Genomic DNA, 22562 nt, shown 5'->3' with positions numbered 1-22562 from the left:
TCTCTACCCTCGAGAACAGGGATGAGCCATGGTACCTTCATACCGCTCTGCTCCCCATTTTAAGGGCATTGCATGTTCTGCTCGGCCAGGGCAGGCCTCGTTCTTGCCAACTGCATTGTGTTCCTGGGAGCAGCAGCCATCTCTTGCCTCAGAGCTACCTTTAACATTACAGCTTTTGAGCTAAACTTTGCGAAGCAGTGTTTCTGTGTATCCCCAATTTTGGTTATTTTCCACAGGAAAGAAGCACTGCACCAAGAATTTGAACTTTTCAAAACCTCAGGTAATAAATTCAGGACCAGCTCCGTACCAAACTAAGCTTCGCTTATACAGCGTTCACAGGAAAGAAAAGAAAAAACCAAAACACAAACACGAAACGAGAGCAAAGGCTCAATTCTCTATTCATTTTAGTTTCTTTATTTATTTGTTTTAAAAGATAATTTTTTCCTCCCAACTGAATGAATTTCCCTTCTCCCCCCATCCCCCCCTTTTTAAAATCTTTTTATACCCTTAGATTTTTTCCTTTTTTTTTATTCCCCTCTTCTGGGTTGCTTCTTAAATCTTCTTTCCTTTTTCTCTGAGAGCCAGAATGTTTTATCAAAACTATTTTTCAGCAAGAAATTTGTCAGTCACTGAGGAAGAATCTGATTATAAAGCTTTCTGTTCTACCTGTTCAAATTCTGTTCACATGTGGATGGAAAGACACTCCTGAAAACAGAAGAGTTTTCAGCATAGCGTGTTTGTCTTTTCCCTGTTTGGCTCTGGTTTTCCTTGAAAATAAAACTTTTCCCAGGGAATAAAACTTCCCTCTTTTTTAACTGTCCTGCTACCATTTACTTCCCACACGTCTCGTTTGTCACCATCTTCATGCCATCTTCTCTCTGTTTCTCTCCTAATGAAAAGACTAAAGCCAGTTTGCTGAGATGTTTTATCTTTCAGTAGAACGCATTTCAGTTCATCCTGAAAGATGCGTTTCAATAGACTAGATTAAGACATTCTGAGAAATGACTATTTTTTTCTCCATTGACTCTGACGGGACTCTAGGGTAAAGAGCTCAAATACAATAACTTACGTGTTGTTTATAGTGGATTCCTACTCTAACCCCCACACTAAGTTTGCTCCTTGTTTATAAAATGGTGTCCTCTTGCTCTAGGTTGATTCTCCTCTCCTCTGGTTTTCCTTCCAGACTTTGTGTGAATGCCTATCCTTTTGTATTCTTTTGCTCTACCTCACCTCGTGAAGTGTAGTTTCCTCGACTGACCCTCTGCCCTTACTCACTGCAGCTCAGATGCAGAAATGTTGAACCACACAACAGTCACAGAGTTCCTTCTCTTTGGCTTCCCCTCCCTCCACCATCAGGAGCACCTCATGGCAATCGTTCTCCTCATTTTGTACCTGGTGATCTTAGGGGGAAACCTGCTGGTCATTTCCTTCGTTCTTGCTGAAAGAGACCTCTACAGGCCCATGTACTTTTTCCTCTGTAACCTCTCCTGTTTGGAGATCTTCATTGCAACATCCATCATACTCAAAGCTATAGGAAAGTTGCTGATGGGCAGCAAAGCCATTTCCTACCCAGGCTGCTTAACTCAGTGCTACTTCTACTCCCTTCTGGGCTGCATTGGGTTTGTCCTTCTGGCTGTCATGTCCTATGACCGCTATGTGGCCATATGCCACCCTCTTCAGTACCCCATGCTCATGAGCAGTCAACTTTGTCTTCAGCTACTGTTGGGCTCATGGGCTGCAGACTTCCTGGCCACCACTGTCTCCACTGTCCTGGGGACGCCCTTCTGCAATGCCAATCATATCAACCACTTCTTCTGTGACAGTGCACTTTTGATCAAGTTGTCCTGTGCAGAAACACAGACTGTTGAGCTGATCACCTTTGTGGTCTCATCCATCGTCCTCCTGGGTTCACTAAGTATGACAGCAGTGTTCTACCTTTACATCATTAACACCATACTGAGGTTGCCCTCAGCTTCCTCACGGCACAAAACATTCTCTACCGGCTCCTCACACTTCTCCATCATCATATTGGGCTACGGTAGCTGCATTTTCATCTATGTCCAGCCTTCAAGTCACCACATTTCCTATAACAAGGCTGTGGCCCTTCTCAACACAGTGGTCACTCCTTTGATGAGTCTCTTTATTTTCAGACTGAGGGTAGGCTTGAGGAGGAGGGTGATAATCTGCAGGAAATACTTTTCCACCTGAGAAGAGATTTTGTAAATGAATTTTGAGAGGGGAGAGGGCTGGGGAGGGCAAACACATTATTCTGATGCATTTGTGGAAGTGAGACCTTTTTTTTTTATACAGTGTGAAATTTCCTGAAATGAATATCACATCAGATTCTTTTCTGCAACAGATCACCATATGAAGAGCTTACATAGGAATGCCTTTCAAGCCGCCTAAAAGCACTTTACAAACCCTGGTGAATAACACGATGGCATTTTCGAAGTGTGGAAACGGAGACGGAAAGCAACAAGCAGAGGACTTTATCCCTCCGTGACACACCCCATTCTCAACAAACTTCACCCTCCTCCAGTTCTGATGCAACCTGTCCTTGCTCCTGAATATGGTTTCTTGATTACTTGGGTGGCAGATCTTTGTTGAACCTCTTAGTCTTCAGGAAATGTAAGAAAATAGGTAGAATACAATAAAGAGAACAATAATGTCTTTATTTCTCTACCAAGCAGCACTTACTGCTCCACATTAACCTCATTAATAGAAACATGCCTGAAATAATGTCCTGTTTGTCTGTCCAAAATTACTTCTGTTCTGCTTTGGTACGAAATCTACAATCTTGGTCAGAAGTGTAGTTTTTAGTAACAATGCACCTGTCTCCAGATCAAGCCTCATGAAATAAATGTCCAGTCCTTGACACAATGCTCTTGGACCCAATACTTCAGCTAATCTGGTAAATTCAGTGGAATTAGCTTATTCAAACATAGACTTTTATAATGTTGCTGTCTAAAAAGAGGAGTTCATTGTCTGGCCTCCTTTGGTAGTGGGGAGCAACCAGCACCCCAGAGGGTGATATCACCTCTTCCCATGGTGGTCTTCAGGAGACCTGTACTCAGCACAGACTTGGCAGCTCAGTTTTGCACTCTGTAATGCCAGGTGCACTGAAGCACACGCTGGGCAACGGGTGGTGATTTGCACGGGTGAGGGACTCTTGCTCAGTGGGGCCATCCTTTGAAGACATGAGGAATACAACTGTACCTTCAAGTCTCTCCAAAATTAAACAGAAACATCTTCTCTTCTCTAATCCCTGCCACAGTGTTGCCATTTTGCAATTTTCCTGGATTACTTTTCACTCATGGTTTGCAAGAAAAACATGCTCCTTCAGGAAGAGAATCAAAATCAGAATTTGCTCATTCATTTAAATGAAAACATGGGATTTTCATTCAACGTGAGATTTTTTTTTCCTTTGCTCTGAGAGGATTTTCATTTCTTTGCCTGACCAACTTGGTGGCCTTTTACGATGGGGTGACAGCATCGGTGGACAAGGGTCGACCAATGGATGTCATCTACCTGGACTTGTGCAAAGCTTTTGACACTGTCCCGCACAACATTCTTCTCTCTAAATTAGAGAGTCATGGGTTTGATGGATGGACCACTCAGTGGATAAGGAATTGGCTCAATGGCCGCACTCAGAGAGTAGTGGTCAACGGCTCAATGTCCAAGTGGAGACCGGTCACAAGTGGCGTCCCTCAGGGGTCCGTGTTGGGCCCAGCCCTCTTCAACATCTTTGTCGGTGACGTGGACAGTGGCATGGAGTGCACCCTCAGCAAGTTCGCCGATGACACCAAGCTGTGTGGTGCCGTCGACACGCTGGAAGGGAGGGATGCCATCCAGAGGGACCTCGACAGGCTGGAGAGGTGGGCCCGTACCAACCTCATGAAGTTTAACCAGGCCAAATGCAAGGTCCTACATCTGGGTCGTGGCAATCCCAGGCATAAATACAGACTGGGTGGTGATTGGATCGAGAGCAGCCCTGAGGAGAAGGACTTGGGAGTACTGGTGGACGAGAAGCTCAATATGAGCCGGCAATGTGCTCTTGCGGCCCAGAAGGCCAACCGCGTCCTGGGCTGCATCAAGAGGAGCGTGGCCAGCAGGTCGAGGGAGGTGATTCTCCCCCTCTACTCTGCCCTCGTGAGACCTCACTTGGAGTACTGTGTCCAGTTCTGGAGTCCCCAACATAAGAAGGACATAGACCAGTTGGAGAGGGTCCAGAGGAGGGCCACGAAGATGATAAGAGGGCTGGAGCACCTTTCCTATGAGGACAGGCTGAAAGAGTTGGGGCTGTTCAGCCTGGAGAAGAGGAGGCTCCGGGGTGACCTTATAGCGGTCTTCCAGTACCTCAAGGGGGCCTACAGGAAAGATGGGGAGAGGCTGTTCAGGAGGGCCAGTTATGATAGGACAAGGGGTAATGGTTTTAAAATAGAGGGAGGTAGGTTCAGGTTGGATATTAGGAAAAAATTTTTTACTATGAGAGTGGTAGAACACTGGAACAGGTTGCCCAGAGAGGTGGTGGATGCTCCATCCCTGGAGACGTTCAAGGCCAGGTTGGATGAGGCCCTGAGCAACCTGATCTAGTTGGAGATATCCCTGTTCCTTGCAGGGGGGTTGGACTAGATGACCTTTGAAGGTCCCTTCCAGCCCTAACCATTCTATGATTCTATGATTCATTGTTTAAATAACTTCCCTCCCATGCCATGGAAACGCTGAAATAAGGAGATGATTACATCAAACTGTCACACACATTACTAATACAGAAAACTGCGATGAATGAGTGTGGTCTTAAATGCCTCAGTTAGTGGGGTGAATCCTATCCCATCCAAGCTGGCAAAGAGTGCCTTCAATGCCACCAATGCTTCTTCAGCAAAGAGATTTTGGAATCACAGGTGGTGACTTAGCTTGGCTGTCTTGGGCATGTTATTGTGATAAATCCTCCCCAAAGCCACTGTGCACCAATGGCTCTGATATTTTTGGGTAGATAGCTTGGGTTAGACTGAATTTCCACTGGTGCCTCTACGCAACAAATATCAGAGGCCCTTGTGTTGCTCTAGTGCCATGTTCTCCCAGCTTATTCACGCAACAGAAATGTCCAGGCGCAACCGTGGGCATAGTTCATTCAGGAAAGTGCTCCTTAGAGTTTAGGCACAGATCACTCCAAGAGCTGCTCCTTACAAGACATATGAACAAGACTGTGCCTGGTGCTGCTTCCTCTACTCTTGCAGACACCAATCTGTGTTTCATACCACACACACATGCAGAACGTCCTTACTGTCATCCTAAAAACAAAGCGAAGCACACATTACAGCCCTCACTTGATTTCATGTGCTCTAGGTGGAAGAAAAACACAAATCTAGGACTGTGTCTCTGGACTGCAGGGAATCCCCATGGGTCATGTCACGAACTCTGTCACGAACTGAAGGTATCTTCTCGCAACCCAAGGGTCATTGCGATCACCTCGTACCTCAGAAGGTCTTTATCTCACTCAGAAGGTTTTTCTGCAAGAGGGCTCCCGAGCACTCTCCAAGGGCTCCTACCTCTCCAACGTCCTGGAGAATAATGCGCCACTCCCAGGAGGGAGTGCCCCACCTTTAACCACCCATGGGTCACGTGGTTTCTGGCTGACCAACGTGACTCACAGCACCTGTTTTAACAAAACACAGGTGCTTTCTATTCAACCCATACAGCAGTCAGAAGACTTCCCCGACAAATCCCCCTTTCTTTTTTTTTTTTGAAAAAAAACCTAATCGCCTTAGGGGTTATATCATTCTGATTCCTTTTTCCATCACCACTTGTCGAATACCTTTGAGACCCAAACCAAGGGGAAGTCTTATTTCCCATTATGCCACGACGGCGATGGATATATCCATTGGTCTGGTGCTGACGGATACATCCACCCCGGCCGTTCTGGCTGCTTTTCCTGTTGATCTATTACTGGATTGGCCTGCGGCTGCCGCAACATTCCCTCAGAGGTTTTTTCCGGACTGTGGTTGGCCTGTGGCTGCTGCAACGTTCCCGCAAAGGTTTTTTTCCGGACTGTAGGACGCACGTCTCTTTGTTTTGCCTTTCCTATGTCCCCGATTTGACCGGCCGTTAGTGTAAACCTTTGATCTGCAGTTTTTAGCGAGACGACCTATTTTCCCACAAGTATAACATCTCTGTTTAGCTAGGGCAGTGGCCAGTGTGGTCATCTCATGTTCTACCGACATTTCTTCTAGAGAGGGCTCCCCCGACAATACTTCAATAACTCTCTGGCAATCAGGGTTGGCATTATCTTTTGCCAGCTGTCTTGTTAACAAGGCCCATAGTCTGCTGTCAAATATCTGCTTTTCTTTTGCCCCTTGCAACCTTTCTGCAAACTGTAGAAAAGTTTCCTTGACCCCTTGTTTAATCGTAGAATACCTCGCTTTGGGCTCCGTCATTTCTGTCATACGCATTAATGCCTGCATCCCTATTTGTTTAACTTGCTCGAGAATCTGGGGATGCCACTGCGCTTGGACCGCCGGGTTACTAAATACGTGATCTGTTCCCATCAGTACATCTGTGCCGACAGCATAGCACGGGTCGCCTTGGGGCAATTATATTCTGCAGTGTCTGATGATCGGCCGACTGCCTCCAAATGTTCATGAAAATGGAGCATTGTACTGGCTGGAACATAACCTGAGCCAGATGTTGAAAGTCATACGGCACCAGTACCTCTAGGTTCAATAATCGCAATAATTGTGTCACTGCTGGGGAATTCGGACCGTACTGCGCTACTGCCTTCTGCATATCCTGTATCACTTTCCACGACCAGCCCAAAGGTTGATTGGGCTGGTTAGAGCCTGGGAGGGCCAGTTCTACAGGGAATGCACTTGTCCCTCCCCCCTTTCCGTTACAGATGATTCTTTATTATTAACTGGTACCCCCAGAGCTTGAACCAAATTCCTGTCCCCGGCCTCCATTGCCTTCATCTTAACCTCGTCCCAAAAAAGTACTGGGTCACGAGGTTGAACTGTCGTGGCAGGTGGGGTAATTTTTTCTGCCGCTTTTAGCTGTGCTATGAGGGATAGATACGCTCTCAGGGGGTCCGGCTCCATTAAATGGGTGGATTTTGGCGACCTTCTCCTTGGCTTAGATACCGGCGGCAACTCCCCAGCTGAACTGTCACTTACTTTAGAGGTCTCTCCTATAGCCTCTCTTACTGCAGGGGGGGGTTATGGCCTGCTGCAGCATTTCCACCATGACCGCTAGCTGTTGGGACACTCCTCATAGTATTGTCATAGCCTGTTTTACCAATATTGGCTGTGTTACTCGCACCTGTGCCGGATATGTTGCGGGATACAAAGTTGCCGGGGATGGGGCCAATTGCTCAAGTGGCGGAGCCGTAGGCATGACAAATCCCAAAGAGGAAGGAGGGGCTGCTGGGGCAAAGGGTGGGGGACGCTTCAACACCTCCTGCAGGGTGGGGCAGAGTCCCTGCACGGTCCCCGCAGCTTTCTTAATCTCTGTGAACAGTGAAGATATGTCAGATTCACTGTCCACACTGTCTGGGGTCAGTCCTCCCTCAGGCAGTTCATCATCTCTATCGAAACCTTCGCCCACGGATACATAGTCTGTTTCCTCTCCTTCTGCCATTCCCTTTTGAATTATATTGTCTAGGGCCCCCCATGTACACAGCAGGCCAGTCAGGCCCTTTTGCTCAAACACAGTTTCACAAAGTAACTTATCCCCCAGCTTTTTCCACAGCTCAAGCCTAAAGGTGGCATTAAGATTCACTAGGTCTTCATGCTCCAATGCCCAATTAAGCAAATTATAGAGATCTTCATTGCTTATATTGGCCCCCACAGCCATTATCGCAGATTTAAGAAACGCAAAGGTTTGGTTTTCCTTCACAAAATTCGGTCTCATTTTCTGTTCCCAGCGGCTCACCTTGTTCTTTGTGTCTAAGTCGAAACCAATCAATCCACAGCTCCCCTGCTGCTCTCGAGCTTTGCTGGGCTCTACCGCGCTTCGTCCTGCGGTCAAGTAGTTCGCATTCCGACGAATCACATCGGGGTCACCAGATGTCACGAACTGAAGGTATCTTCTCGCAACCCAAGGGTCGTTGCGATCACCTCGTACCTCAGAACGTCTTTATCTCACTCAGAAGGTTTTCCTGCAAGAGGGCTTCCAAGCACTCTCCAAGGGCCCCTACCTCTCCAACACCCTGGAGGGAAATGTGCCACTCCCAGGAGGGAGTGCCCCACCTTTAACCACCCATGGGTCACGCGGTTTCCGGCTGACCAACGTGACTCACAGCACCTGTTTTAACGAAACACAGGTGCTTTCTATTCAACCCGTACAGCCGCCAGAAGACTTCCCCGACAGGTCAGATGAGAACAAGGAGACACAGTAGCTATGCACTCTGAGCAGCATGGCCTGAGGACCAGGGTCTCTTCCCTGTAACGGGTGTGGACTGTACTTCCTTCTGTCCATAAAATTCCCCTAAATACTTACTCACCTCCCTTGCTCTTGAGCTGGATGAATAATGCATTTATATTGTCTCTAAATTGGAGAGACATGGATTTGATGGATAGGCCACTCGGTGGATAAGGAATTGGCTGGATGGTCACACTCAAAGGGCTGTGGTCCATGGTTCAGTGTCCAAGTGGAAGCCAGTGATGAGTGGTGTTCCTCAGGGGTCAGTACTGGGGCCAGTGCTATTTAACATCTTTGTCATCGACATGGACAGTAGGATCGAGTGCACCCTCAGCAAGTTTGCAGATGACACCAAGTTGTGTGGTGTGGTTGACACACTGGAGGGAAAGGATGCCATCAAGAGAGACCTCGACAGGCTGGAGAGGTGGGCCTGTGAGAACCTCATGAAGATCAACAAGGCCAAGTGCAAGGTCCTGCACGTGGGTTGAGGCAATCAGAAGCATAAGTACAGGCTGGGCAGAGAATGGGTTGAGAGCAGCACAGAGGAAAAGGACTTGGGAGTGCTGGTGGATAAGAAGCTCAACATGAGCCGGCCATGTGCACTGGCAGCCCAGAAAGCCAACTGCATCCTGGGCTGCATCCAAAGAAGCATGGGCAGCAGGTCGAGGGAGGAGATTCTGCCCCTCTACTCTGCTGTCGTGAGAGCCCACCTGGAATACTGCATTCAGCTCTGGACTCCCCAGCACAAGAAGGACATGGAGCTGCTGGAGCGGGTCCAGAGGAGGGCTACGAAGATCATCCAAGGGCTGGAGCACTTCTCCTATGAAGACAGGCTGAGAGAGTTGGGGCTGTTCAGCCTGGAGAAGAGCAGGCTCCAGGGTGACCTTGCTACAGCCTTCCAGTACCTGAAGGGGGCCTACAGGAAAGCTGGAGAGGGACTTTTTACAAGGACATGTAGTTATAAGACAACGGGCAATGACTTGAAACTGAAAGAGGGCGGATTTAGATTAGCTATAAGGAAGAAATTTTTCACTCTGAGGGTGGTGAGGTGCTGGAACAGGTTGCCCAGAGAAGTTGTGGATGCCCCATCCCTGAAAGTGTTCAAGGCCAGGTTGGATGAGGCTTTGGGCAACCTGGTGTAGTGGAGGGTTTCCCTGCCCATGGCAGGGGGGTTGGAACTAGATGATCTTTGAGGTCCCTTCCAACCCAAACCATTCTGTGATTCTATATGATACTATGATTTTTTTTTAGTGACGATATTGTGCATAAAGAAGTATCCCAGTTCACTTTGAGGACCGTATTAAACAAAGAAAGAACTATTCTGATCCACTTCATACCAATTCTTTCTTTTGTCCAGCCAGGAGGCTGATACATGTTCTGTGGGTTGCCAGGGAACTGAAGGCAAAATCAGTTTCAGTCAGCTCAGACAAATTTGGCCTTGAAATCACCTCCTTCTTTTGATTTGTGGGACTGACTCATTGCCAATGGCTTCTCTGGAGACACAACTATCTGAGGTGAACCCCTCCCAAATCACCTCTGAGCCACTCCTCTTGGTTCCTTCTGCTACTCATGGGTAGAGAGACATTTCCCATTCACAATTGATCACATCCTAAATTGGCTGACTGTGTGCTCAGGACTGAAGAGATCTCTCTCTGCTGACCACAGAAAAGGGCCTCAGCTCAGACACCTCATTTAAAGATTAAAGGTGATCTTAGGTCTTAATATATATTTTAAGTTCAGACCTAAGATTTTGACCTTAATTGAGACTATTGCTTGTGGATTCATCTGTGCAGAGCTCCTCTGATAAGTCACCCCCCTTCTAGTCTTTTTTCCATCGACCAAGAGGATCATGTGTTCATCTGGAGGAAGAAAGATGGTACAAGGAGAGAAAAGAGACGATTTTAGAGTGATTTCAGCTGTCCACATGAAGTGGGGTGAGTTATAGATCCTGAATATCTTTGGGGACATTTGAGACATTTTCTTCTGCTGAATCAGAAGTGAGGCCAGATGATGGAGTCAGGAGCAGGTATTGTAATAAAGATGTCTATACTTGGACAGAATAGAGCCTCCCCTGTCAGGGAGCAAGAGCAGGGCTGCTCCCTACAGTAGAAAATGCTGGGAGCCGAGGGAGACACAGTGGCTGGATGCACAGGCTTCTCTCCAGCAAGGCCCCAAGCCCTGGTATCTGAGCAAAGCAAGCAGGACAGGACTAGTCAGGAAGTGGATCCATTGATGAGGATGAGGTTCAGGTCCAATGATCACCAAGCCCTCCCATAGTGATAAGGCAGTGCCAAGATCAAGCCAGGAAGTCAATCTGCAGTTGAGATCCAGATCAAAGGGCTTTAACGTCTTGGTCTTTCATCTCCCCTCGGTGCCTGCAGGCAGTACCCTCAGCCCTGCTGGGCTTTGCAGAGGAGCTGCTCCTGGGCACAGCTGTCTCTCTGAAGCGCTGCCCGCTTGTCATGAGCTCCCTCCCTCCCAGGAGCCCGGCCCAGCTCAGCAGCAGAGGACCAGCCCAAGGCAGCACCTTCTCTGCCCCCTCTGGGCTCCCTCCAGGTGTCCCTGGGGCTCCAGGGGAACCTGCTGTGAAACAGGCTGAAGCAATCACTGATGTTCCCTCCCTCAGCTGGGGAGATACACTTATTTTCGGCTCTGGCATTTCTCCTATCAGGAAAAGAGTCAGCTCCAAGAATCACCTTTTCTTGTCCCATCTTTAGACAGGACAGCCAGACAGGGACAAGGAGGGATCTCCTATAGAGGTATTCATTGGAATGATTCGAGTCGTGTGCCATAGGGAAACCTTAGTCTCACTCTTCTCCTTCTGCTCTATTTACCAGATCACCACTGACTGCCTTGGCAGTTGCTTCAAATCCACATCTCCTTGCAGAGTTCGGGGTATCTCCTCAATTCCATATTAAATCCAGGCTCACAGAGCTGCCTGAGATGCCAGGGCTTGCAGGAACACTAGAAGACTTACAGGAAAGCAATTCCCACTCAGAACACGTGTGTGACAGACACCCAGACAACATTGCAGGGAGGGTGATTTGCTGCCTGTGGCCATTGACTGTGGCCATCAGTCAGAGGCCTCAATCCTCAGATGCTGTCCAAGAGGCAGGGCTGTCCCTCCTCTACCCAACAGCTGCAGACATTGTATGGACATGAAGCACATCCCACTGAGGTCTTTTCTCACTCCCTTGACGACTCAGTCAAGGAAAACACCAATCGTTTTCACAATGTGCCTGGATTCATCTTGTCTGCAAGGACAGCATCCTTCAAGCACAGCAATGATCCTTCCAAAAACTCAATTGAAACTGGAAAGGGAATGCAATGGGAATCAAGATGAGCTGTTGCTACATCAGGAACATTAGAGAAGAAATAGAATGTGGGAACAATGCTGTATTTATTAAGAGGAGGTGTAGATAGACGTATGCCCTCTTTGCCTCAGCAGCAGCGAGGTCTCCCAGGCCTTTGAGCTTTAAGGCAGGACTCTGGAAAGGAACTGTCAGCAGTGGATGGGGATCGAGCCAGGGGTTACTTCAGCAAACACCACCCTTCTCAGTTCATGGGATCTGCGAGGTTGCATCCAAGGGCACTGGGCAGCAAGCTCAGCTCAAGTGGATGACTGAGCAGAGCCACCCCCCAGCAGTGGGTATTCTCCACCTGCCAGGCTGAAGAATCTACCCAAGACGGAGATGTCTGATTGGCACAGGAGGGACCTTCTCTCCTGCTGTATTCTCAGGACTGTCATTTTCCTCCTCCTCTACCTGCAGACATCTACTGCTTTCCCTTTCTGGGCTCACACACGGTTGTAAGGATTTGCTAACACCATCAGTCATCAGCTTGTTTCTCACTGACATCCCCTGACCCTCCCTCCCAGACTTACAACTGGCCCATCACTGCTGTTCAGGACCATTCACTCTTCAGCAGAGGCCTTGAGCTACCTGCATCTTCCTGGTGAATATTACAGTCTTCCTGGCTCCTTCCAGAGCTCATGGTGAGAGTTCTGGGCCATAACAGGGCCTTTATGACCATCTCTGATGAAACACTTGTCTTTTTATGATCATCTGTGCAGAAAGTGTAGTCACAGAAAAGCACCAAATACATCCAAAAGGACACCGAGTGAAGTGTCAGTAAGAACCAGGTAAGCTACCCCCATGGCTGTGGCTTCCTGGCAAGGAGTCTGTCCTGAGAAGGGGATCCAGCCTCTGCTGCTCTCTAGGGAGGGAAACCCCCAGTGTTCATGCCACTTGGGGACACAAAGGGTGACTTTTGCAAGACCACTTTTCATCTGAACTGCTTCAAGTATGTGCTTGTGGATGGGGTATCAAGCTGAATATTGCAAATACTGATTCAGCTGGCATTGCCCAAAGTGGCGACCACAGGTGCCGATCGCTCCCCTGCAGGCAGTTATTTTGAGGCAGATTCATGCTTTTGTGGTGGTTGTTGTTGATACCGATATCCTTAGGGAAATCAGACAAACACTTGACAAATAACTGAACGATGATCACTTTAGTGGCACTCCGGGAACTGGTTCCTGTTTGTCAATGTCTCACTGTCCTTGTGCAGGGTGTGGTGTAAAAGGTGCTGAGCAGAGGAGGATAATTGCTTCTTCTGGCTGTGCTCCTGCTCATACAGCCCAGGATGCCGTTGGCCACCTTTTCTGTGGGCTCATGTTTTGCCTAATGAAAGTCAAGGAGCACCAGAGCATTTCCCGCAGAGCTGTTGCCCAGCCATGCAAACCTCTGGCCTCTGTCACTGTCGGAGTGCAGATCCTTGAAGAGACTGCACGAAGAAAATCCTGTGTAAATAGAGACTGGAGCTCTAAAGTTAGGCCTCAAGTGCAGAATGCCCTTGAAGTTAAGGATAAGAAAACTATGCAGTATGATAAGGGAGTAGTGTTTGCTTAGAGCAGAGCTTCGCTAGGCGGGTACCTGTTTGAAATAAGCTGTTAAATATGACAAGCGTATGTATCATCCAATAATGGTGTAGAAAAGGTGTGGTCTCAGGATTATTGGCAAATACTGTCTATATAAGCAATAAGAACTGCGCAATAAACGAGACTTCCTGCAGCTAACTCATATTGAGTCGTCTCAGTACTTCTCCAAATCCCTTCTCCGCATTATGGCGCCCGAACAGGGACGGGAAAAAAATGAGCTGGACTCATCGTTTCACTCGGGACATTTATTACTTGTTTTGAACGAGTGTTATTTTAGCGGGGAAGGGACGGCGACCTACAGGCGGCCCATCGGGGAAAGCCGGGCGGATCTACCCAGGCGGCCTATACAGGAAAGCCGACGATCCGCAGGATCCATTAAGGCGGCCCATCGGGGAAAGCCGTGCAGATCTACATACAGGCGGCCTATAGGGGAAAGCGGAAGATCTGTAGGATCCACTGTCGCGGTAAGACGATGGAACGGGACGTTGCATTGTCGTTGTTGGGAAGCTTCTTAGAGAAGCGTGGATTAAAACTTGGAAAAAGATATTGGCCCCCCCTGATTGCAGGGGGGTATGCAAAAGATATTATCGTGAAACACGAAGAATTAGGAACCAAAGGAAAGAAGAAGTAAGCGACTGAAGAAAAAAAAATAAGTGACAACTGCCTCAACAGGAGGAGGTAAGCGACTGGGAACAATGGGAAGCATGGCTTTAACAGAACATAAGTCTGTAGTTAAAGTGTTGACAAAGTGCTAGAGAAACCAGCACTATTAACAGTTCTGACTTGATAAAACTCCCAGTACTCCTGGTTTGGGTATCAGCCCATGTACCGGAGGCAAGCTCTTCAAATATATACATGACAAGGACTTGGGACACTATAGACGTTAAACTTTGGCGTGCAGCCACCTGTGGGGATGCTGCTGGCCTGGAAAAGTCATCATCGAATCTTTTGATCCAGGGCCCCGAACGACAGACAGACTTATTTCTTTCCCCCTCTTCCAACGAAGTCGGTACACCGGCACCCCCGCGCCGCACCGCCCACCGCGCCCGGCGGCGCCCCGGGAACGCCGCTGCTGCTGCCGGCCGGGGCCGCGGGCGCGGCGTTTGTCTCGGCGCTGCTGCTCGTGTGCAGAGCGAGCCGCGGCTGGACGGGACGGAGACGCGCGGCGGGACCCGCTGCGCCGGTTCGTTCGCAGCTGATGGTCCCTCGGCGGGAGGGGGCGGCGGCGGTTACGGAGCGCGAGCGGCCGGAGCTGCGGCAACAACAACAACAACGACAACAAGGGGGGGCCGGCACAGGGCCGCTGGGTCGTCATCGCCACCCTGCCCCCCCGCCCGGCTGAGGCGAGGGAGGGCGGACCCACCCCCCCCCCCCCGCCGCTGCTGCCCCCCATCCGTCGGCCGCGCCTGGCGAGCGGCCGCTTGGCCCCGCCCCCCCCGCCCGGCTGAGGCCCGGGGCCCAGGTTGTACCGAGAGACAGCGCATCGTAACTTGGATCATCTCGATCGGCATCGCGGGAAATAACTAATCCTCTTCTGTTCCAGCAATTTGAACAGTTAATATCAGTGTTGCAAAACCGTAAACGTGCATATTCCATTGTACATCTGCGAGCGCACACCACGCTGCCAGGGCCTATAGCAGAAGGGAGCAGGTGAGCTGAGCCCCTCACGAGTGCAGCTCTGGTACCAAACTCGCTCATGCAGGCAAACATCTTGCATGACTGCTACCATCAGACTGCTAATGCTATTAGGTGACAATTTGGTATAACAACAGAGCAAGCCCGCTCAATCGTACAATTGTGTAGCACCTGTCAAAATATGATCATGCCATCAGTGAATGGTGTTGATCTTCGTGGTTTACGCTCGCAGGAACTTTGGCATACACTTCGTATCAGACATATGTATTTTTGTCATCATAAGATATTGAGCATGTTACTGGTATTCCTTACAATCCTACTGGGCAACCGATCATAGAATACACACATGGTACTTTGGAGAATACGCTTTTAAAACAAGAATGATGGGGAAATCTCCCAATGAAACAATAGCTAAAGTGTTATAGGTGTTTAATCTCTTAAATCGAGAGCTAAATATTTTGGGATGAATAAAATGTCACACATGTCAAAATCAGGCACAGGCAGGGTTACAGCAAGTGGCTTTCCAACAACTGACTGAATTGGCTAAGAGAGCATTAAGACGTGTCCCTGATTTTGGGGACAGGGGAGGCTTCCTCTGCTTCCATTCGGCAGGGAGCACAGGAACCTTATGAGCATTTCTTTGATCAGCTACAAATGGCAGTTCAGAGATAAACAGAAAATCCGGCTACTGCAGATGTGTTGGTATTCCAGTTAGCCATTGAAAATGCTAACACAGACTGCCAACAAGCTCTTGATCTTATCGGAAATCGGAAAAAAAAAAAAAAAAAAAAAAAAAAAAAAAAAAAAAAAAAAAAAAGGCCAAACAAACAAACAAAACACCAAAATGCTAGTAACTGCTTCTGCAGGGCTATAATAGAGCTTAGCAGGGTATTCCTTCGCATATAAGGGGATATCCATGTACTATAGGGACTTCAAGAATGTATTTCCCTAACACCACCATGAACTTAAGTCATAGACACACCCAGAATAGCTGCAGCACGCACGCTTATGATAGCTAGTGCGATTCCAGAGCAGAATTTTGGGAACCAGCTAAAATCATTGCAGCTTCAATATTTGCACCAGGAGTTGGAGTGGCACAGGTGTTAACTATACTGAATAAGTTGGGTTGTTGGCTTGCAAAACAAACTAATGCTACAGCTTCTGCTTTATCAATGCTCTTAATTGACAGGATGGTTAAAATCTCTAGTAAAGCAGACATTATATTGCTAGTAGTTCTTTTATGCATAGTAATAATCACCCCCTGCCTATTGTCATGCTCCCAGCGAACGGTACAGAGTACGGTTCATCAAGTAATGGTCATAGAAAAACAAAAAAGGGGAATTGTGGCATCATACACACAGCTACAGTTGGGGTTTGACCTTGATGATTTAAGCCTGTGCTCTTTTCTGAAGTTGGGAAACACCGATAACGAGGGTGAGAAAGAGAAGGGAGTGTGAACAGCTGGCACAGGGAGTGTGAGAAGTTGACATGGGGAGTTTGGGAAGTTGATATAGAGTGTGTGAGAAAATGATGTTTACTTTAGCAAGTGAAAAATAGCTCCTTTTTAGGCATAGCCAATAGTAAAGTTAAAATAGGTGCGTGCACTATTGTTTGTACCCAATCACAGCTGGGTGAGGGCCGCGTGGACACATCGTGGCCAGAGTAATAATCTATAAAAGCTGCCTATATAACAATAAAGGTCACTCTGCTATCACAAAAGAATTTTGGACACAGACAGTCACAGCTGCACAGCCTCCTTTAACAGTAATCATTAATGGGAAGGCTTTTCTGGCCTAGTTGACACAGGGGCTGATGTATCTATAGTGAAAAATCCTGACTGGCCGCCCTCTCGGCCTCTGATACAAGCCCTGGCAGCTGTGATCAGAGTAGGTGGAACACAGATCCCACAGCAGAGTGCACAGACCTTGTTAGCAGTAGGCCCAGGTAACAAACAAGCTATTTTGAAACCATATGTTTTTGATGTCCCATATACATTATGAGGTCGGGCTTTGTTGAATCACTGGAATGTGAGGCTAACCTCAAATTTTTAGCACGTCACTGATGTCCAGCCCTGACTCAAGCTGGCAAGCCGGTCTGGGTCGATCAGTGGCCATTAAAAAGCGAGCGGCTGGAGTGAGCTCAAAAATTAGTCAATGAACAGCTCAAATTAGGACATATAATTCCCTCCAATATTTGTTATCCCAAAGAAATCAGGAAAATGGAGATTTATGTTAAAAGATTTAAGAGCTATTAATGCAATCATTTCACCAATGGGTGCATTACAACCGGGTGTACCAAATCCTACTATGATTTCAGAATGTTAGCATTTGATGGTGATTGATTTAAAAGACTGGGTTTTTCTACCTTTTTACTCTTTTATTTATTTACACCCTAACGATTGTCCTAGATTTGCCTTTTCAGTTCCAGTACTTAACGATGAACAACCCACGCAACAATATCATTGGATTGTACTGCCTCAAGGAATGATGATTAGTCCTACAGTTTGTCAATTGCTGGTTGATGATACTTCCCATCAGGTCAGACAGTAGATCAAGCTCAGCAGATTGTACACGCCTGCCCTGACCGTCAACATATTGTGCCTTCAAATACTCCAGCAGGAGTAAATCTAACAGGTTTATGTGCCAATGAATTATGGCAATCTGATATTACTTATATTCCATCATTTAATCGATCTAAATATGTGCATGTAACTGTTGATATGTTTTCTGCCGTTGTTGTTGCTACTGCTCACACTGAAGAAAACCATGGGAGTACCAAAGAAAATTGGGACAGACAGTGATCCAGTAGGGTGCCTTCTTACAGGATTGGGGAGTGACTCACACTACCAGTATCCCTCATTCACCTATGGGACAAGTGGTTATTGAATGAATTCATTTAACATCAAAACAAATACCTAAAAAAAAAAAAAAAAAAAAAAAAAAAAAAAAAAAAAAAAAAAAAAAAAAAAAGGGGGCAGTCTTCCGTATATTTCCCCACAAGAGTTAAATTTATTAGGATAAAATTTGTAGGTTGTGCCAGCAACAACCACGCTACACAAACATGTGTTGTTTTAATCTAAGTGACCATGGTGAGTCCATCCACAAACAATTGCAATGGCTTGGAGAGCATTCGGGGAGAATTGTGGTAGAGGATTGTATATTGATATGTAAACTGTCTTTATGTTTCTTATGATTTAGTATATTACGTGTGTGAAAGTTGCTTGTATATATGCTTTGTGTCTTTTCTCCGATCGGAAGGTGTATGGATTCCACCCGTAGCTACTGGAAGGAAAAGAATTGACTGGTACCAAATTAATGACAAAGAATTACTGACTGGACCTAATTGTGAGCACGTAACTTTGAAAAGAGAAGCTAGGAGGATTGTTATTGAACAACATGTTGCGATTCGCAAAAACCGCTGTTAGCCGGCAGAGCACATACTGGGCAGCCTTGTTGCACGCACTGGCCACGCGTGCGGCAACGCCGTGTCAGTACCTTTGTCATAGACTCTGTTGAGGGTGAAAAGAGATGGCTCAGAGCGGAGCTGAGGGAGGCTGCAGAGCACACTTTGTGGATAAACAGGGGACGCCCTGAAGGTGCCGTGCCTGCCTCTCTTCTCTGCGATGACCCTGCTGATTGTTACCCTCCTGCTCAGTGGAATCTTGGATATAACGGAAATAGTAAAGCCCTCAGAAAGGGAAGTAGTATGCTAGAAACTGCTTTGCAAGGCTGTACCAAAACAACATGCTAGTAACTGGGGTTGACGGTCTCGTGCACAGGGTTTTCTTCGTGCAAGAAAAGAAAGGGGGATTTGTCGGAGTGCAGATCCTTGAAGAGACTGCACGAAGAAAATCCTGTGTAAATAGAGACTGGAGCTCTAAAGTTAGGCCTCAAGTGCAGAATGCCCTTGAAGTTAAGGATAAGAAAACTATGCAGTATGATAAGGGAGTAGTGTTTGCTTAGAGCAGAGCTTCGCTAGGCGGGTACCTGTTTGAAATAAGCTGTTAAATATGACAAGCGTATGTATCATCCAATAATGGTGTAGAAAAGGTGTGGTCTCAGGATTATTGGCAAATACTGTCTATATAAGCAATAAGAACTGCGCAATAAACGAGACTTCCTGCAGCTAACTCATATTGAGTCGTCTCAGTACTTCTCCAAATCCCTTCTCCGCAGTCACCACAGCCTGGAATTCTCCTACTCTGTCCTTGGGTCTTTTAAAAGGTATGGGAGATTTGTTTTTTTGCTTTCTCCAGTCATGATGACATTCCAACTTGTATCAGAGCAGCCCTGCTCTCGACATCCTTGGATTTGTCCCATCTGGTGCAATGGCCTATTGAGGACTGACCTCACCTAAGTAACCCCTGACTTGATCTCCATTCACTGCTGGATGTCACCTGGGAATTGGCAGAGTTGGTGCTGAAGACAAAAGCCAAGAGGACCTCACAACTATCTTCACCTACTCTTAGTAAATTCAGCAGCGGCCACACATCATCTTCATTATTTCTTTAGCTGTTCCTGAAGTAGTAACAGCTCATTGTGGGGCCCTTGAACTCCCTTGCAAGTGTCAGCTCCAGGGGAGCTCTGGCTTTGCTAAAACCAACCGTATTTCTGAATTTCTCCTTTGTTTCAATCCCATATCCACCTCTTGTAGGCTTCCTTTTTTCTAAGGAGCTCCGCCATAAGTTCTTTTTTTCTCAAGCTTCTCTCCCAATGTCTCTGCTTGTTTTCCTGACTACTGGTGTGGACAGTCTTGTCCTTGAAAGACTCTGTCCTTGAGGACCAGCCATACTGAGCTCTGCTGTCCTTCAGTACTGTCCTAGGTTACGATGTAAGATGTGCCCAAAAGTATATATTCTATCACCATCTTCGTGAGCTGTTGAGACCGGGTGTGGCAATGGTTCCCTTGCCTCCTCCTCCCAGACTGTCTTCTGTTAATGGGCCATCAATGCCTTGCCCATGACTCCTAGATCACTCTCTCCAGGAGCCATCTCTGTTTGATGGGCAATCAAGGATCCACCGCCAGACTCCCAGAACAACATTGGCCCCACGTGAGATGCTCCAGCCAGGAGGGGAGGGGGCGCCTCGCGACGGCACCTGCGGGTGGGAAAGCGGCGGTAGGGCGGGCGGTCAGCACCGGAAACAAGGGTCTGTCCTGGAGCCTTTGGCAGAAGGGGCCTGGTGAGACTCGGGGCCGACCACTGGGATTCTGGAGCCAAAGCTACAAAGGGTCTGAAGCCAACTACACCCCAACAGAGAAAGAAATCTTGGCTGTCTATGAAGGAGTCCAAGCTGCCTCAGAGGTAATTGGCACAGAGGCACAACTCCTCCTGGCACCCCGACTACCGGTGCTGGGGTGGATGTTTAAGGGAAAGGTTCCTTCCACGCATCATGCCACTGACGCTACTTGGAGCAAATGGATTGCCCTCATCACGCAGCGCGCCCGTATTGGAAGCCCAAATCGCCCTGGGATCTTGGAAATAATTACGAAGTGGCCGGAAGGTGAGACTTTTGGATTATCTTCTGAAGAAGAGGAGGAGCAAGTGACACGTGCCAAGGAAGCGCCCCCACATAATGAGCTACCACAGAGTGGAAGACGATATGCCCTCTTCACTGATGGCTCCTGCCGAATTGTAGGTGCTAGCCGGAAATGGAAAGCTGCTGTATGGAGCCCTGCACGACAAGTTGCACAAGCTACTGAGGGAGAAGGTGGATCGAGCCAACTAGCTGAACTCAAAGCCGTCCAATTAGCCCTGGATATTGCTGAGAGAGAGAAGTGGCCAAAGCTCTAGCTCTACACTGATTCATGGATGGCAGCCAATGCTCTGTGGGGCTGTCATCCTCTCCAGCTGATCGGGACGGATGTTCAGGAGTGAAATGTACACACACACGTCACTCCCGAGAGTCGCGAGCACAGCACGTTCATGGGGTGTCTGATCCCACCTTCGGCCTCCCATCCTGCTTGGAACCCTCATGTTGCCCTCCTGCCCCTCCCCCCAGGAGCCCTCTGCTCCTGTGGAATCGACGGAACAGCCCGCGGGCCAAGGGCACCCTGGGCAAGGTGCCCAATCCCAGCCCCAATCCCAGTCCCATCCCCACTCCCATTCCCAATCCCAGTCCCATCCCCACTCCCATTCCCAATCCCAGTCTCATTCCCAGCCCAATCCCAGCCCCAATCCCAGCCCCAGCCCCACTCCCATTCCCAATCCCAGTCTCATTCCCAGCCCAATCCCAGCCCCAATCCCAGCCCCAGCCCCACTCCCATTCCCTATCCCAGTCTCATTCCCAGCCAAGCCCCAGCCCTGTCCCAATCCCAGTCCCATCCCAATCCCATTCTCATTCTCATCCCAGTCTCATTCGCAGTTCCATTCCCATCCCAATCCCAGTCCCATCTCCAGTCCTGTCCCAGTCCCATTCCACTCCCAATCCCATTCCCAATCTTAGTCCCGTCCCAGTCCCAGTCCTATCCAATCCTATTCCATCCCATCCCCATTCCAGTCCCATCGCAATCCCAATCCCACTCCCACTCCCAGTCCTGCCCCAGCCCCATCCCGCTCCCTTTGCCGCCGCCGTGGGCGGAGCGTTCCCGTGGGGACGGGGCGGAGCCACCCCGAGGGGCGTGTCCCGCCTCGTGCCGGGGCGGGGGAGGCGCGTTGCATCACGGCGGGGGGCGGGGCCGGGGACGCGCCGGGCGCGCGGCGCTGCGCCTTTGTTCGAGCAGCGGCCGGAGCTCGCGGAGCCGCCAGCGCCGGTCCCGCTCCCGGTCCCGCTCCCGGTCCCGCTCCCGGTCTCGGTCCCGGTCCCGCTCCCGGTCCCGCGCCCTCCCCCCTGCACAACCCCGCCGCAGGTACCAGAGAAGGGAATTGCGACCGGGGGGATGGGAGGAAGCGGGAGAGGAGATAAGGGCGGGGGGGGGAGGGCCGGGCTGATTCCTGGATCGCGGCGCGGGGGGAGCGGCACGGGGCAGGGGGCGGGGTGAGGTAATGGGGGGGGGGGCAGAGGTGCAGTAAACTGAAGGGGGGGGTCCTGGGCTGGGGTGATTTGGGGGGGCAAAGCTGAGGTAAAAGGGAGCGGGTCTGACCCCGCTGAGGTGATTTGGGGGGGCAAAGCTGAGGTGAGTTGGGGGAGGGGGGGGCTGACCTCTTTGAGGTAAATTAGGGAGGTCCTGGGCTGGGGTGATTTGGGGGGTGGAGGGTCAAAGCTGAGGTAAATGGGGGGGAGCCTGACACCGCTGAGATGATTTATGGGGGAAGCTGGTCTTAGGTGACTTGTGGGGGACAAAGCTGAGGTAAAAGGGGGGTCCTGACCCCACTGAGGTGAGGGCACCACCTCTCACAGCTTCGCCCTGTCCCCAGGGGCGTCCCGGGGGTCCCCCATCACCCCAGAGGAGGAAGAGGAGCTGGATCCAGCAGGTGAAGAGACAATGACGGTGTGGAGGCGACGCCAGGAGCTGGAGGTAGAAGGTGGTGCAGCCAGTGACCAGTCGCACCCGCAGCTGATGCTGCCGACGGCTGTGCAGGGACAGATGGACGCAGCCCAGCGGCAGGAGCCTGGTGAGGAAGAACACGTGTGTCATGGCA

At 49.1% G+C, this 22562-nt stretch overlaps 1 protein-coding gene across 1 annotated transcript; it reads left to right on the top strand.

The window, feature by feature from the left end:
* Nucleotides 1-1293: 1293 nt before the first annotated feature.
* Nucleotides 1294-20709, top strand: LOC104376967 (olfactory receptor 6M1-like). Its single transcript, XM_086617685.1, has 2 exons — nt 1294-2157; nt 20620-20709. The coding sequence occupies exons 1-2, from the start codon at nt 1294-1296 to the stop codon at nt 20707-20709; spliced, it is 954 nt and encodes a 317-aa protein (XP_086473811.1).
* The last annotated feature ends 1853 nt before the right edge of the window (nt 20710-22562 follow it).

This window comes from Tauraco erythrolophus, chromosome 10 (genome assembly GCF_009769465.1).
Source record: "Tauraco erythrolophus isolate bTauEry1 chromosome 10, bTauEry1.pri, whole genome shotgun sequence".
NCBI lineage: Eukaryota > Metazoa > Chordata > Aves > Musophagiformes > Musophagidae > Tauraco > Tauraco erythrolophus.
Note: the sequence above shows the minus strand (reverse complement) of the source record. Positions and strands in the feature narration are given on the sequence as shown.